The 15,542-nt window shown below is 40.3% G+C and overlaps 1 protein-coding gene across 1 annotated transcript in view; it reads right to left on the bottom strand.

The window, feature by feature from the left end:
• CHAT (choline O-acetyltransferase) overlaps positions 1 to 15,542 on the bottom strand; it is a 31,173-nt gene that overhangs the window by 7,139 nt on the left and 8,492 nt on the right. The window contains exons 3-8 of the mRNA XM_053949240.1: positions 13,224 to 13,415; positions 11,002 to 11,120; positions 9,519 to 9,572; positions 7,694 to 7,874; positions 6,518 to 6,695; positions 1,944 to 2,113 (exon numbers count right to left, since the gene is read on the bottom strand). Coding sequence (XP_053805215.1) covers positions 1,944 to 2,113; positions 6,518 to 6,695; positions 7,694 to 7,874; positions 9,519 to 9,572; positions 11,002 to 11,120; positions 13,224 to 13,415 — 894 coding nt within the window. The remainder of the gene's footprint in view (positions 1 to 1,943; positions 2,114 to 6,517; positions 6,696 to 7,693; positions 7,875 to 9,518; positions 9,573 to 11,001; positions 11,121 to 13,223; positions 13,416 to 15,542) is intronic.

Genomic DNA, 15,542 nt, shown 5'->3' with positions numbered 1-15,542 from the left:
CGACAGGCCAGGATTCACCTTCCACTTTTGAGGACAACAAAACATCTGTATGTGGGAAATCCTTAGGATCCCATTTTATTACAAAGCTCATCCTTATTTGATAGCTTTCTCATAGTTTATTTTGAATCTTTTATTTCTAGATGCTTTCCTCATTCCATTTCCCTCTTATTTTCTTAATTTCATTGTATACGCATGGCACTGCTGCACTCCAGTTGTGTGATATACCCATGCAATTTGTAACTTCTGCATCTCATACAAAAGCAGATTTCTGGGCCAATACTGCAGCTTTCCTGTCCTTTTTCTGGGCTTTTCCTCACACTTATTTTGAAGTGCATTTGGCTGGACTTCACCCACTTAGCTCTCTCTTGCACATTTGTATCACATCCTGCCTCCCTGCTTTCCATGAGGTTTTCAGAGAGTGGGCATGACACAAAAAGTTCACCTGGACATTTTCTGAATCCTTATTGCAAAGGTGAGGAAGAATATGGAGAGAAAGAACAAATTCTACTTTGATAATGGCTTCCTACATAATCTGTGTTTGCATACAAGGAAATGGGATCTTATTTCCCTAAGAATTTCTCTTCACTTTTGAACTATTTTGGCCTGAATACATCTGGACAGATTAAGTTCTCTCACACTATATGCAATTTTATTTGCTTTCTGCTCCCTTATGATAGTAGACAAAAAGAAAATGTTGTTTATTCTCATCTGCTTGAAATATCTCAACACTTGACCCTGCAAATAACAGGGTTCTAACTGTTCTAAAGACAAGTGGTCTGTTCTTCAAAAGAGTCTGCTAATAATGTAATTTGCAGTGGCATTAATCAGAAATAATTACTGAAATGTATTTGCTCTTGGGTAAGTTGGTGCAAGTGAAATTATTTATGGGAGTAGAGAAGGGAGACAGAACAGAGAGCACAGTTGTGCTTATGGATCAAGATATTCTGGCCTTGGTCTGGTACAGATTGTGGGATAAGCAACCATAGATCTGAAAAGAACTAGAAAAGTACAGCATATACAGCTATCAAGCTTTTTGAAACGATGTGGTTTTGTAAGGCTGCCAAATAACACATACAGCAGGCTGATTGTGTAACTAGTGGGAAATTCTTGCTTAAGGATGTAACTCTTTGGGGCTGTAACTGCTTGGGGCCACAAAAATATATAAACTGATTTGTGATAACAATAAAGTGCCTTCAACTTCTTTTTGCCTCAACTTCTCGCATCCCTCCTTCAAAGTCCTGTCTCTCAGTCATGGCAATTATTTTAGGTGTTTCTCTTTTCATGTTGCTGTTCTTAGATATGGCAAGAGCAAAAAGCATTATGCAAGCAATGTATCAGTCAGGTTTTTTTTTCAATTTTTCATAAGATGTCAACATTGTTGACAGTTGGAGATTAATACATCACTTCACTCTGGGTCTATTGCAAAGTGTGGAAATAACAGTGCGGTGCTTTAAAATATGACGATAAAATCTGATGGGGAAAAAGGCTAGAGAAGTCAATATTAAGGAAAGTCTCAACAAAGATACCATTAAATGAATAAACAGTCTGTTAAGTGAGAATTTAAACCCATGCCAAATTATAAGCAGTAGCATTTCTTGGATGTCAGGAAAATGTGTAAGAAGAGGAAACGAAGAAAAATATCATGCTCTTTTTTTTCATTCTGGCATACTAGGCCAGCATTTTCATTCCATTTGACTCAGTGTAGAAAATGCATTGGTTTTTTATATCCAATGTCTACCTACTCACACATCTGGGTATCTGTGATATCTCAAGAGCAAAGGGCAGCTTTGGAAAAGGTGGAATGTCCCTGCTTCCCCTGCCTTGCGAGGGACAGCCTTGCTCACACCAAACCTGCCCATCTTCCCCTCTTTCTCCCACCTGACTCTAAGTGGTCCCCACCATAAAGCAATGTGCTAATGTTCACAGTGTGTAAGTTTCTTTACCTGCATAGGTTTGTCATACCAACGATTGGCCCCATTTTTATGGTAGCCTCCTCCATGCAGCATCTGAAATGCCATGTTTGTGTTGTTGAGCTCCACCCCACTGGGGCTGTCCAGGCACACCAGGCATATGCACCGCTCAATCATGTCTAGAGAGTCGCGGTTGGTGGAGTCTGGGGATAAAAGAGTGAAATGTTCACATCTTCTTACCTCTGAGTACAGCACTGGCTGGGGAACCCTCTGCCTCGGAGAGCACTGAAGATCTGACTCTGACTCTGCAATGAGCTGGTGCCTGCAGAGATTCTCTCAGCAGCAGATCACCTCAGTGCAAGGGAACATTATACCAAGGCATTAATTCCTGTGTTAACTTCTGTGACTGTGTATCTCTCACATGATTCAATAATAACCACTTTCTTTTTCTGCCTTTCATTTCCTTGAAGTAATATTATTACGAAATAGATCTATTTTACACTTAAAGCCAGCATTGCTTACTTATTTTATAAATAACAGAGGACAGGTGGAAAATAGAAAACTTCAGAGCTCATGCTATTGCTGCAGTATTCTGCTCTGGAACAGCAGAGCTTAGAGTGTTTTTGTGTTTTCTCCCATGAAAACTCTTTTCAGAACAAGGAACAGCAGGGTCTATGTTGGTTTTGTCTTACTGTATTAAAACCCTCTTGTCTGTCCTGTCTCTGATCATTAGCTTATATTGCCTACATCACATGAGGAAACATCTGCAGATGAGGTTTTGAGGTTTAGTTTTTGGACGTGGTTTTGCCAAAACCATGGGTTGCCACGTTATGCTGCTCTCCTGTCACTACTGTACTGCTGAATAAAATGGGCTTTTCTGGATCTCTTTCTGTTTCTTTTCCCTGTCTTGACCCTCTTATATGGTTGGACTACTGCAGGTATTTTTACCTTATCCTCAGTGCTTTCCTCCTTATTTATGGTATATTTATGTATTTCTCAGTTTCTTTGTCTAGCTCAGAAATATTACAAAGGTTCTGGGTTTGTTTGCATCTGAGCACCAGTTTGAAGCATAGGAAATATTTAATTGTGAGCACTTTTTACAGTTCCTCATTGAAAAGATAAAGTGTGCAACTTATAACAAGAATTTGTTTCATTTAAAAACATATCAAATTATTAATTGCTTTAACAATTGTTAACAAGATCAAAGGAAAAAGGGCTTTCAAGTGTCAACATAAAATTCCTTTTGTTCTTAAGAGAGCAGCCTTCATCCTCTGGTTTTGCTAGATTTTGGTGTAAATGTAAACTTGTTTCAGAATATTCTCAACAAAAGATATGAATTCAGATTGATCAAAACTTCTTTCAAGTCTAGGCTAAGTTCAACAAATATGTGCTCAATTCAGAAAACTATTTTAGGTGAAAGAATGGAAACATATTTAAAATTAAACTATTCTTATTTGCATTTGAAATATGGGGCCATTTCAATATGTGCATGTTTTCAAGGTTTGCAAGTATGTACAGTAGCTTGATTGTCTGAAAGAGCAGCAGTTTCCATAGTAAGAAATAATGCACCTTTCCTGGAAAGTAACATAGGTTACAAGGAGTAACATCGGTTAGTCAGAACCTTGAAAAAACCCAGACACTTGTTACCATCCAGGTTCATTCTTCACATGCTGTGTAGTGAAAAAGAGACCAAATATGCAAGAAATTTAAATCCTTTTCTGTGTCAAGAGAAGGAGAGGCAAGTGATAGCAGCAGCCGAGAAGGAAGAGGGGGAGCTGTGGCCTTGTGCAGGTTATGGTAAGGTACTGCTTATTGCTGTTTGGTGGCTCCTGCAAGGCAGCATTAGCAGCCAGGGCCCAAGGGACAGAGATGGTCAGCCTGACTTCTTGCAGGCTCCCTGGGGACCTGGTGGAGTGCAGAGTGTGTTGTGTTCCCTTGCCAACAGAAGAGTCCTAGGGAAAGCAGCTGGAACACCTGCCAGCTCCTACAAAGGCTTGAGCCAAGAGATTGTGTTTGATGGAGCGTGCAGAGAGGTTGCTGTCCTGCAAAATGTGAACACCAGCATCCCTTTGGAGTGTCTTCAAAAGCATTCAGAAGCTTTATAAGAGAGAAGACACATCCCTGTCCACTTGGCTGTAAAGCTTTTCTAGTATCTCACACTTGCAGGGCTGGCCGTATTTGTGGTATTTTTTTCATTGATGATCTGGGTGCATCAGTACAAAGATTGAAAAGATCCTTGTGAATGGAACTTGCCCTGTATACATCAGCTTCTGGTGCTGGCAGACAGGCAGCTTTGAGGAAAAACAGCTTGGATAGTGATTTACAAACTGCTCACAGCTTGCTCAGCATTCTGCTTTCCACTGTTTGATAGGTTTATATATATTTCATTGTGGCTGCTACCACACATCTTTGACAGATATGAAGCCCTTAGTCTGACATATGGCTTCAGAGTATCTGGAGTCTAGGTATTAGACTGAATAAAATTAAGCTGTGCCAGAAACAGAGAAGTAGGGGAAAGATGCCTTTACAGAAGGAAACAAACATATCCAGAGGGCTGATCAAACACTGAAAAATTATCATGTGAAGCAGGCAATAAATTGCACGAGAACTCATGAACCATGACTTGGGATTGAAAATATCTGCAGAAAGAGCTAAAACAAAGGAGAGTTAGACCAAGCCTAAAGCCTGCAAGACATTTCTTCCTTTCTAATGCACAGTTGCATTGAATTGGCCAGTCAACTCTTGGTTAGTTGGGGTTTTTAAAATTTAGTTTTAGAAAGGAAAACATGAGTTTTGAATCAAATTCAGATGTAGGATGCATGGACTGTAGCCAGTCACTTCATGCAGAATTCATTTCCTGTACTTAGGAAGAGCAAACTAGTTCTGCAGCCTGAAGGCAGTTACAATGCTGAGTGTGTTTATAAATCACTGATGGCTGGGTTTATTACAATCTCGTGGACATTTTCTCACCTAGAAGACCTATGCTCTACTTGCAGGTCTGTGGAGGCCCATGGGTATAACTCCTTCACAGCCTCTGCAAAGCACTGCATGGGTTTTCTGTCCCAAAGCATTCTCTCTTGCCCTGCCCAGCACAGGGCAGCTGTGGAGTGACGTTTCACCCACACTACTTCCCAGGTTCTCTCTTCCTCTCTTATTTATTGTTGCAGGAACATTTCACCATCACAGATAAGAAAGAAAAGGGCTGTAAATGATCATATATCCATGTGTAACAGCAATGCATTCACTATATAGAAGGGCTGTGCTGACATGAACGGTCTGGGATGGGATTCCTGCTTAGATTAGAGAAGGCTCACATCATGGTCCTATGAGGGTTACTAGTGCAGAATCTGTTTTTTTTTTCAGCTGCATAACTTGTTTGCCTTCTGATTAAAATTAATATTCTGGGAAATGCCAGGCAATCTAAAAACACCATGGAGAGGGTTTTGCTAGTTTTTGTTGATTTTTCTTTTTGTTTTTCTTTTGGATGATGTAGGCATTAACACAGAATTTTGTTGAAAGTTTCAAGGCATTGACTGTTATACTTAGTATGATATGAAAATAAATGACTAGGTGTTCACTTCAATTATCATTAAAATAAGTTATTTATTTGTCTCCTCCTTTAAAAAGAAATGATGGGAAGAGGAGGAGAAAGCTTAAAGATGGGACTAATGCTATATAATATTGCTGAAATAATGGCCAGGACTCTGTGTGTGTATCTGTACTAAGTTTTATAAACACAGATAAACTTGAATAAGAAAAGGGGAATCTTGCTTAGGAGGATAAACTTATTTTGAGACTATTGGCAACTCTTGTATATTCCAGGGCATTAGTAAAACAGCAATATTTTCTGTGGCATTGCTAAACTGGAGATAGAGAGATGTGTTAATGTTTTCTCCAGGACAAAGAAGTAAATACTTATTACATGTAAAATGGCAAAAAGAGGGCATTTTTATCACTTAGCCTCAGGGTAAAATACATAAGGTGTGATATGATAGAGGTCACTAATCCTACCCTTTATTTTAATCTGTTTCCAAGTTTGACATTCAAGTCCAGAATCTGAGACAGCTAAATGCTGCCTGATGGAAAAGAGATAGAGGGCAGTCCCCAGATAATAACTGGTGCTACCTTTCCTAGATATTTAAGAATTGGTTGAGTCAGCCCTGGTACCTTCTCCATTGATTAGCGAGAGGACACAACAAGATTCAATAGGTGTTTAACTTGCAGGTGCTTTTGTTGGATAAGATCAATAATATCAAATAGTTGCCAAAAGCTAAGAGGATACATCATTCCTATTGGTACAAAATAGATATGAAGAAAGAGACAAATCACAAAATCTGACATAACGTAATTTATGTGATGAAAAACAAAGAATGGAGTGAGAGTTATTACATGGCATAACACTTAAACATACACAGCCAATAGGTCGAGCTATTTCTGCTGCTCCCCTGGCAACACACATCTTACAGAGTTTCCTACAGCTGGAAAAATTCAGCAGTGGGGTTGCACATTCAGTCCTGTGTTTGCTGTGATGTTTGCTCTCAGCAAAGAAAGGCAGTGATGGTGAGGAGGAAGATGATGAAGAGAAAGCTGGGGTTGCTGTGGCTAACCTTTCATAAGGGTCATCCTGGCCTCTGCCCACTCTGTTCTTCCGTCTGTTGTCAGCAGGCCAATTGGAGGCAGCATTTCCTCTTCATTCTCTGCCATTTTTGCTATCTTTTGTAACTGAGTGAAAAGATCTCCCTCACTGAGACGACGGAAATTAATGACAACATCCAAAACAAAAAACTGCAAAAAAATTACAGAAGTCAGACGATCAGTCAGAGGTGGGTTGGACCCTCCAACATTTGCTGTCACCTATTGACATGCTGAAGTCCTGCCAGGAGAGCCAGGCCTGGATGCAATTCAACACAAAACCACTGGGGAATGAATGGCCCAGGGCTCATCCCTCCTGTGTTTTAACATCAATGTAATGCCAGTTGCCACAGGGGAATTATAGTGTGTGTTGGACTCAAATAAAATGTACCCTATTTGAATAAGCTTTAAAAAAACTTGGAGAAATAAAATCAGGCAGTACGTAAGTAATTTTCATGGTATTATTTGTTTAAACATAACCTAGAGAATCTAGAAAATTTCCTGTGCTTCCTGGAAAAGCAGAAAGCACTTCACTGAAAGCTACCTCCTCATTCCAAGAGCACCTACAGGCATGGCTCCAGTAATGCAAATAGTCAAGCTGGGCTATAAGGTACTGTGCCCAGAAACAGACTCTGCTGCTCCCTGCTAATTACTGGTTGGGGCAGATTCACTCTAACACTTCAGTATTTCTGCTTGTACCTGTGCTAACTTCTTCAGACATAGCTTAGGGCCCCTACATGGCATCTATGCCATGCATAGGTGTGATGGTGGTATAGTTGCCATGAACTTGACTGTGCCAATACTTGATTGTCATGAGAAGAGCGTTTCCAGAAAATGCACTCTAATAGGATTCTTTTTTCTTTGTGATTTCATCTCTGTTTATTAAGCATTTTTCTTGGAAAGAGAAAGCAAATAAAGTCTGTCATGCTCCTCCTTTCTGCACCACTGTACTTGGAACATAATGTGGGCCAAGGACAAAAATGCTGCAGAAGCATCTTTTAGAAATACCGACTGCAAATGCTTGGTAAGAAGTGAGCTCATACATAGCACGCTAATTGCATTTCTGAACAGATATTAGATTAGGCTCTTCTGGAGTGAATTTAAGCAAATTAAGAAATATAGAAAGGTATGAAAAAAGAAAACCAATTTACCTGATTGTTACAAGCAACAATGATGTGCTCTGGTTCTGGCATTACATTGCTTTTCTGGGCCACGAGGGTATCTTTGGTAAGTCCTGGAAGACGATAGGAAGAAAAGAGTCCATAGTATTGCTTCATGCAGAGAGGATGGCCAGACAGCTGTCCACGAGAAAAATCAGTAGGTAAAGCATGGCTGCAGAGAAGGAGAAAAACACAGCCAGAGGAAAAGAAGGGAGACAGAAAGGAAAAGAAATCTTATCTGTCCTTTGTTCTGTTACAATTAGATCAGGTATAACACAAATTGAATAATAAAATGAGATTACAGTATAAGGGAAATAGATGAATTCCCATACCAAAGTTAAATACATCATTCCTGGCAGCTTCATGCATATTCATTAAGCAATTGCATTATCATTTAGTGGAAATGGAAATAGCAGGTTACAAACAGCTTTGCAATGTGCATAGGAAGCCTGCCTAGATGGGACCCTGGAAATTTGGCAGGACGGAAGTCAGCAGAACAGCTGGGAAAGACCAGCACCTCAAAGAAAGGTACTGATGAAATTCCCTGCAAATCACAGAAGTCATGTACTGTACTGACTGGTTAGAGTGTGTGTGAGAGGGCCTTGCTTGACAAACAGGAATGACTTGGGCAATACAGTAGGAATTTCTATTTTCCACAGGTACTCACTTTTGTGCTAATTTTTACTTAGACCCATGGAGTAGCATGTGCTGAAAACCTATTCTTTTTTTGGCTGGAAGGTAGGTGAAACCAGCATCTCTTTAAAAGCTTCTTTAGTGGCCAGGGAGAAAAAAAGAATTATCACAGTCACAATTATGATTATGGATTGTAAAATACCCCACTGACACTGCAGCAGGAAATAGTGGTGCTGCTGGTCAGGAGAGGCTACAGAGACCACAGGAGGAAGAAAATCTTACAGTGCAAAGATTTTTTTCTTCTGCAAAAGAGGACTAAGCTTCCAACTTGTCAGACAGGGGGAGGGGTAAAGAAGCAGGCAAGGAGGTTTACTCTCATACAGCTTATGAGGGGTAATGTTTTATGCTAGTTTATCTTGGTTAACCATGTCTTTAGAACTGTTGCAGTTCTAAACTAGCAATATTTCCTTTAGTTCCCAACTCTCAAATTCTCTGTATCGCTTATTTCCTTGTACTTCAATAAAACTCTAATTTTCAGCTGCCATGTTCTAACATGGCTAATGAGGGCTGAAGATCTAACACGGTTAATGAGGATGAACTGTGACTTTGTGGAACGGTGCATAATACATACATGACTTGAAGAATCATGCATTTCCCATGTGTTTTTATTCAGAAAGTAACAAGAGCATAAGTAGCTTATTTTTACTAGCTACTGAGCCAGCCTTTCTGTGGTGAGACTTCCCTGCTGGGATGTGTTATTTCTCTGGGGGGAGGGAGGTGGGACAGTGCTGTTGTAAGTGGAGAGTACACTATGAGGAGAGTGCCAGGAAAGGTGTGCAGGCTGTGTAACCACAGTGCTGCTGCCCTTTGGGTGTGGGGAGCACAAGCTTCCTCTTGTGTTCTCAGTAACTCTGTTAGCCAAATTGTCTGTGCCCTTTTGGGCTGCACTGTGCCTGCCTGAGTGATGGCTGACAGCTGTCAAAAAGGATCCTTCTCCAACCTGTTACACTGCAGGAATACAGCAGAAAGGGTATAAAAATTGCTGAAGCACTTGCCCTGAAGCATGCTGGAGCCCCAGCCCTTCCCCATGGTGGAGAGGTGCAATACAGCCCAGCTCTGTACTGAGAGCAGCCTTGAATCAGAAGCCCTGTGCATACTCAAGCTCTCCTTCCAAGCCACTTACGTGTCCAGTAAAGCTTTGTAGTCTTGCACTCCTGAAATGAGATTGGCAGCAAACCTGCAAGTAGCAGAGAGAAGTGACATCAGTCTTTTGTCATTTGGCCATGCTGGGCTGTTTCTGGGAGACAGAGGAAAGCCTGAATGATTGATGACACGGCATAAGGAGAAAAAGTCTTCTGCCTTGGCAAGGATAGCTCCCTGCCCCCACACAAAACCTAAATTAATTCATGTCAAGAGAAATATGAAATCCTAGAGACAGTCCTTTCAAATGGTTAAACAGACTACCACAGGAGGAAGCCTGAAAGTGCTTATTTAGAGAATGGGAGCAGAGACTGAATATTTAATGGAATCCTCACATGGGTTTCAATATCAATACTCACAACCTGTCCAGTATTAGAGTACTTCCTGTCCTAAGCAGATATTATTTTTGCAGAGCTGTGGACAGGTGTATTTCTTCCTGACATTGTCCATTTGCACTGCATCAGAATGGGAGGCTCTGAGAAAAATATTTCCTTGTTAAAGCACGTGCATTAGAAAATGCAAAGTGGAGGTTTTTTGAAAGCTGTGTGCGCAATAAATTTAGTCAGTAATGAATGGAAGCATTTATAGTTATGTTTAAAGTAAAGTAAAAAGATGCATTAGCTGTCTATGAAAAATGTTAAAATAATGCATATTTGTTTCAAGGTTCTGGCTGTTTTATAATAGCATAAATTCACATGCAGTTAATTATTTCAGTAATGAGCAGCTAGAGAGTGCTAAAAGCAAAGAGGAAAATTGCACTATCTGAAGGTAGATTTTTACTGTTTTAAAAGGAAGGATGTTTTGGAAAGGCTGAAGAATGGAATCCTGTTTTAAGGGTGTCTGGAGAGGTATATTCTGTGCTTGGATACATGCTTACCTTCTCACTTTTTAAACAATAGTAATTGCCCACAACAGCTCAAAGTAGAAAGATCAGTTCAGAGCTGGGACTGATGGACTGAAGGAAGCAGTGTTCTTGGGGAAGAATGATTTCTGAATTCTTATTCTTAGATCCCCTGTGTTTCTGGTGCCCTTTTGTGCATCTGAGAGGGACAATTTAATGCCAGCGTGGCCTTTTCAGTTTGCAGGGTGGCTATGAGTCATAGTGAAGCCATGTTAAAGATTATTTCCCTTGAAACTGTGTGTCAGAAATCAGTATTTATTTTTTTTTCATCGCAAAGTGGTTTACTTGAATCACATACAGTAAAAAGCTTTGTAAATATTCCTTAAAAATATAAATCCCTTGGCATTTTTTTCATGCAATGAACGTAATAGCAATGACATCTTTCTTTCTGAATATCAGTATGAGTTACCCCAGAAACACTGCCCTCGGTCAGCAGGCCTCATAGGAAATCATTTTAATGGCTACAGCCCTTATTTTTTAATGAAAGTTGATTGTCTTTTTGCAAAAGCCGTACAGTTAAAATATCCTTTCATTTAGCAAAAGCTGCAAAGTCGTAATACATTACCTCAGCTGGTCATTTATGTCCTTGAAATGCTGACGAGCAAAGATAATTGCGGGGCTGGAATTGACTGGAAGAGCCAGGCGGTTGTTGAGGTACATGTCATCCAGCCAGTAGTTAAACACCTGAGGGAAGGGGACACAGCATCTTAAAGCTGCCAGCAGCACACAGAAAAGCATTCTGGGGGTGAGGGGACAGTGCCTGGTGCTCCTGGTGTCAGCCATGGGCTCTGATTAATGGAGCTGCTGAGCATTTTCAGTCTGGGCTCTGTGACCTCAGCTCAGCAGAAGTCAGCCACAATTCCATAATCCTGTTTCTCCATCAATGGCAATTTACAGTGTGTTCCATTAAAAACTACACAAGCTCCAGATTGTGGTGCTTTGGGTATTTTGTTGTTTGCTTCTCTCTACAACCAGAAAATGTTTGAATACAGCATGTTAACTCTTGCATAGCAATTAGAATATGTTTAAAAGAGAATCAGGGTTTTACTAGTGATGCCTTTTTTCAGGGGGCTTCAAATATTTGTGAACGATACCAAGATGCTCCATTGCCAGCCATCAGATATTGTCCTGCAGTAAGACAGAGCAGAGAAGAATTTCCCAAGCCTAATGGTTCAGTCCTGTAGAGAATGGCACATGGATAGGGCCCCTGGAGAATTCCCTTTGTGTCCACTGACACAAATGCACATTGCTGATTCTTGACCCAGACAGACACACATTAAATTTCTAACAATTTTTATTGAAAACACACATGAACAGTAACTGCACTCCTTTATGTCTGAGCAGAGATTGAAGAATCATTATTTGGAAAATGGAGGCTTTAAAAGATCATAAAAAGATCAAATGGCCTTTCTGAGAGGGCAGGCTTTGCATATGGTAACTATAAACAACAATGAAATTATGCAAAAATAATTACAAATGCATGCATCAGTTGAAAAAGTTTTCCTCCGAGATATTTCATTGCTGTTAGAACAGATGCTTCCCCCACAGTCTCTGGAGTCTTCAGGGGAACATGCTAGAGATACACTCCTGGCAAGTTAAATTCCAAATAAAACCATTTCTAATTTACCTTAAAAATCAGGTATTTATTTTAATAACCAGTATTTAAAACTGCCACAATTTCAGAAAATACTTATGCATCCTTCCTCTGTAATTTTCATGCTATAAGTGTTCAAATGAGCAGTTGTCTTCTGGAATATTATTTCCTATCAGGAACACTATTTAAATGCTGGTTAGTTTAGCCACCACAAAGTTCTGTAATCACAATATGAAAACAAGATTGGGCAGCATTTTGTTCACAAATTAAGCACTGCTTTTAAAATTAAAGCACTGACAGCACTGTAGCCTTTCCCTCCTGACTGTAGCAGCAATTTGATGGAGTTTTTTGGTGTGTCATACAAAAGGGAGAAACACAATTCACTGACATCAGTAACAAGCCTGCAGGGTTTCACTGAATCCATAGAATAATTTCCTTGTTGGAATGGAAGGACTTCAATAAAACTCTAATTTTCAGCTGCAATATTCTAAATGGTTAATGGGGGCAGGATGAACTTTGTGGAATGGTAAAATCTACTTTAGTTGTGCCTTACCTAATTTGCCTGCCTTGGGAAGAAGAAAGCTGAACTTTTGTAAAGGCAAAGGTCTCAGCATGGTCTGTGTGATAGAAGTACATGTGTATACATGTATGTGCATATTTGGCAAAGTAACTACTTCAGGGTAACTACATTGGTATAGCGTGACAATGAATGGCAAATAATAGTTCAATTTTAAAAGGCTAATTCCTATAATGAAGTATTCCATTCCAGAATAATTGGTGTGGATCAGAACTTTGCATAGATGGCTGTGCAAGGCACTTTTAAAGCCCTATCAGAAAGTATTTTTAATTCTAATAAAAATTCTACATCCTGTTATTTAAGGCAAAGGAAGAAATTACATCCAAAAGGTGTGTTTCCTACAGGTGTTGTGACACTTCTATTTATGAACCTGAGCTAAATGAATGTCCTTATTAATGTCAACAAACTGCTGACCTGAAAACACAATAATGACATGGATTTTGACATAATTTTAAAAATCTAGCCTATTACTTCTCAAATATTCCTTTATCAGAGTGACCCCTGTTTGCATTGACCTGCTGAAAGAAAACAGTGATTGCATAGAGAATATCAGAAAGAACTTTGTAAATAAGCATCATCAAACACAGCAATTGTTTTTTCCACTGCATTTGCTTACCCAGTTTATTGTCTTTTCACTTCTTTCCTCAAGCATTTGCTGCAAGGATTCCCCCAGGCCTCCTGCAATTCCAAATTTCTCCACGATGGCCTTGGTCTTTTTAAATTGCTCCTCTGGCACCAAGTGTTTCATGCACTGTAGGTACATGTGTAAGGTCTGTTGCAGTGGTGGAACAGGAAGTTTTGGCACTTCCTAATCATTAAAAAAGAAATATAAATTAATGAGTAATTCTACTTGTTTCCAATCTGTCCTCTTTTGTTCTCTTATGTTTTTTCCTTTTGTTGCTGATTAATATGTTACATTCCTTTAAAGTTAATTTATAAATTAATAAATTTGAGAGGCCAAATTTACTGTTTGTAGGTTTTCAAATGGATAGAGCAGTGGACTAGTGGAAAATTATCGAGGACACTGTTCCTTGGTAAAAATTCTAGAAATCCTAGGACAAAGAGGCATGATGCAAGGAAATACCCTGAGCTAAGCTCTAGGAAATCTGCAAATACATTACAAAATAATCAAATAATACCTTAATACCTTAACAATAATAAACTTCTTTCATTAGTAAAGAAGTTGTGATTAGCTTTTGGTTAGTAAAACCATGGGTTAATACTTGTCTGGTTGGTAATATGAATGCTTATACAATGATAAAAAGAAGCAAACATGCAGGTGTACCTGTTTATTAGTACTGACTATGTACAGTCCTCAATAAGCTTGTACTTTACCCTGCCAAACCTCTGCTGTCAGTCAGTCTGGATCCCCCCAGCCCCCCAGAAGGCTTGATAAAACATTTCTATTTATACTTCCTTTATCCTTACCCTGTTTGGAGCAATAGTATCTGGGAAGAAAAGAGTTTCATGCTGTCCATGCAATTAAGTTTCCTTTATTTTTTAATGTAGAATTAACCAAGTGAAGTGTAATTAGCCATTCAAAAGCCAGAGCTATTATTGGGACACACAAGACACATGATGGAGTTTGGACCTGGTTAGTATAAGAGATTTGATCATCAGGATGCCTTGGCAAGAACAAACAGAACTTTGAGGATTAAATCAAGACTAGCTGAAGATTAAATCAAGACTTTCCGAAAAAGAAACATCAAGATTTCTGCAAGTAAGAGATGTTGTAAAGTATGTATAAGTTTGTTTATGTGATGATTAACCCAATCATTGCAGTAAAACATTTCTAGCCTTCCTAGGATAGTATATAAGCATATGTAGTCCACAGTCAGTTTGGATTCTGACCAGCCCTCAGTCTCCCTGTGTGTCCATCGCTGATACCTGGTGCTCCACGTGAGGAGAAGGACCAGCCTATCTGGCTGCAATCGGCGAGCCCCTGGAACTGATCGTGACGGTGAGAGAACCGCGTTTGGGCCCACAATCACCTGTCTGCTGCAACGTGACAGGTGAGCCAGGGGAGCTACACTATGGGACAGAACATGTCCAATGAGAGAGACGTCTATGAAACCATGCTCGCCCTTCTAGGCAGGCATGGCTCCCCCATCCTAAAGCGCAACCTTGAATCACTTTTATGATGGGTATTACGCATACTCCCCAACACCATCCCTTCTTCTGTATTTACCCCCTGCTTCTGGGACAAGGCCGGTGTAAAACTCTACAGCCTGGCTATGCTGCCTGGCCACAAGCCAGAGCAATGAATGCTTCCTGCTTGGAGGGTGGTCATGGACGTGATTAAAAAGGAGGGAGGGAGCAAGGCAGCCTGCAAGGCTACTGCTGAGACGGTCACGGCAACTGTGCCGGACCAAAACCTGCCAAGGTGCTGCTCCCCATCCCTGTCCGCACGCCCTCCCCAGTGAGCACTAGGGATAGAGCCTGGTCACCACCTCCAGTCCTATCACCACACTACCAGAGACCCCAGAGCTGCCAGACACTTATTGCTTATGCAACAGACACTGACTCTAGCAGTAAAGGGGAGCTGTACCCTTTCGACCCCGAAGATCTGGACTTATTCCCTTCAGATATGCATAACAATTGGTTACGGATGAAAAGGAAAGCCCTTAAGGACAGAGACTTTGACACTGCTGCAAGAATCTTTTTGGCCCCCGTGCGACTCGGTCTGAGGGAGGGAAATCCATTATGGGAGCCCCTAGGTCATTCAGAAGTTAAGGAGCTGTGCCATACCGTGGTGGAATATGGACTGGGGTCCCCTTACTTTAGTAATTCATTAATAACAACTTTTACTACTCACCTCGTAAGTCCTCATGATGTTATGTTTCTGGCAAATCTTTTGCTCACACTGACGCAACATGCAATATTTATGACGCAATGGAAAAAAGGACTGGAGAATTTAATTACAATGTATGCAGGG

This window comes from Vidua chalybeata, chromosome 8, assembly GCF_026979565.1.
Source record: "Vidua chalybeata isolate OUT-0048 chromosome 8, bVidCha1 merged haplotype, whole genome shotgun sequence".
Lineage (NCBI taxonomy): Eukaryota > Metazoa > Chordata > Aves > Passeriformes > Viduidae > Vidua > Vidua chalybeata.
This window is presented reverse-complemented; position numbering and strand designations above follow the sequence as displayed.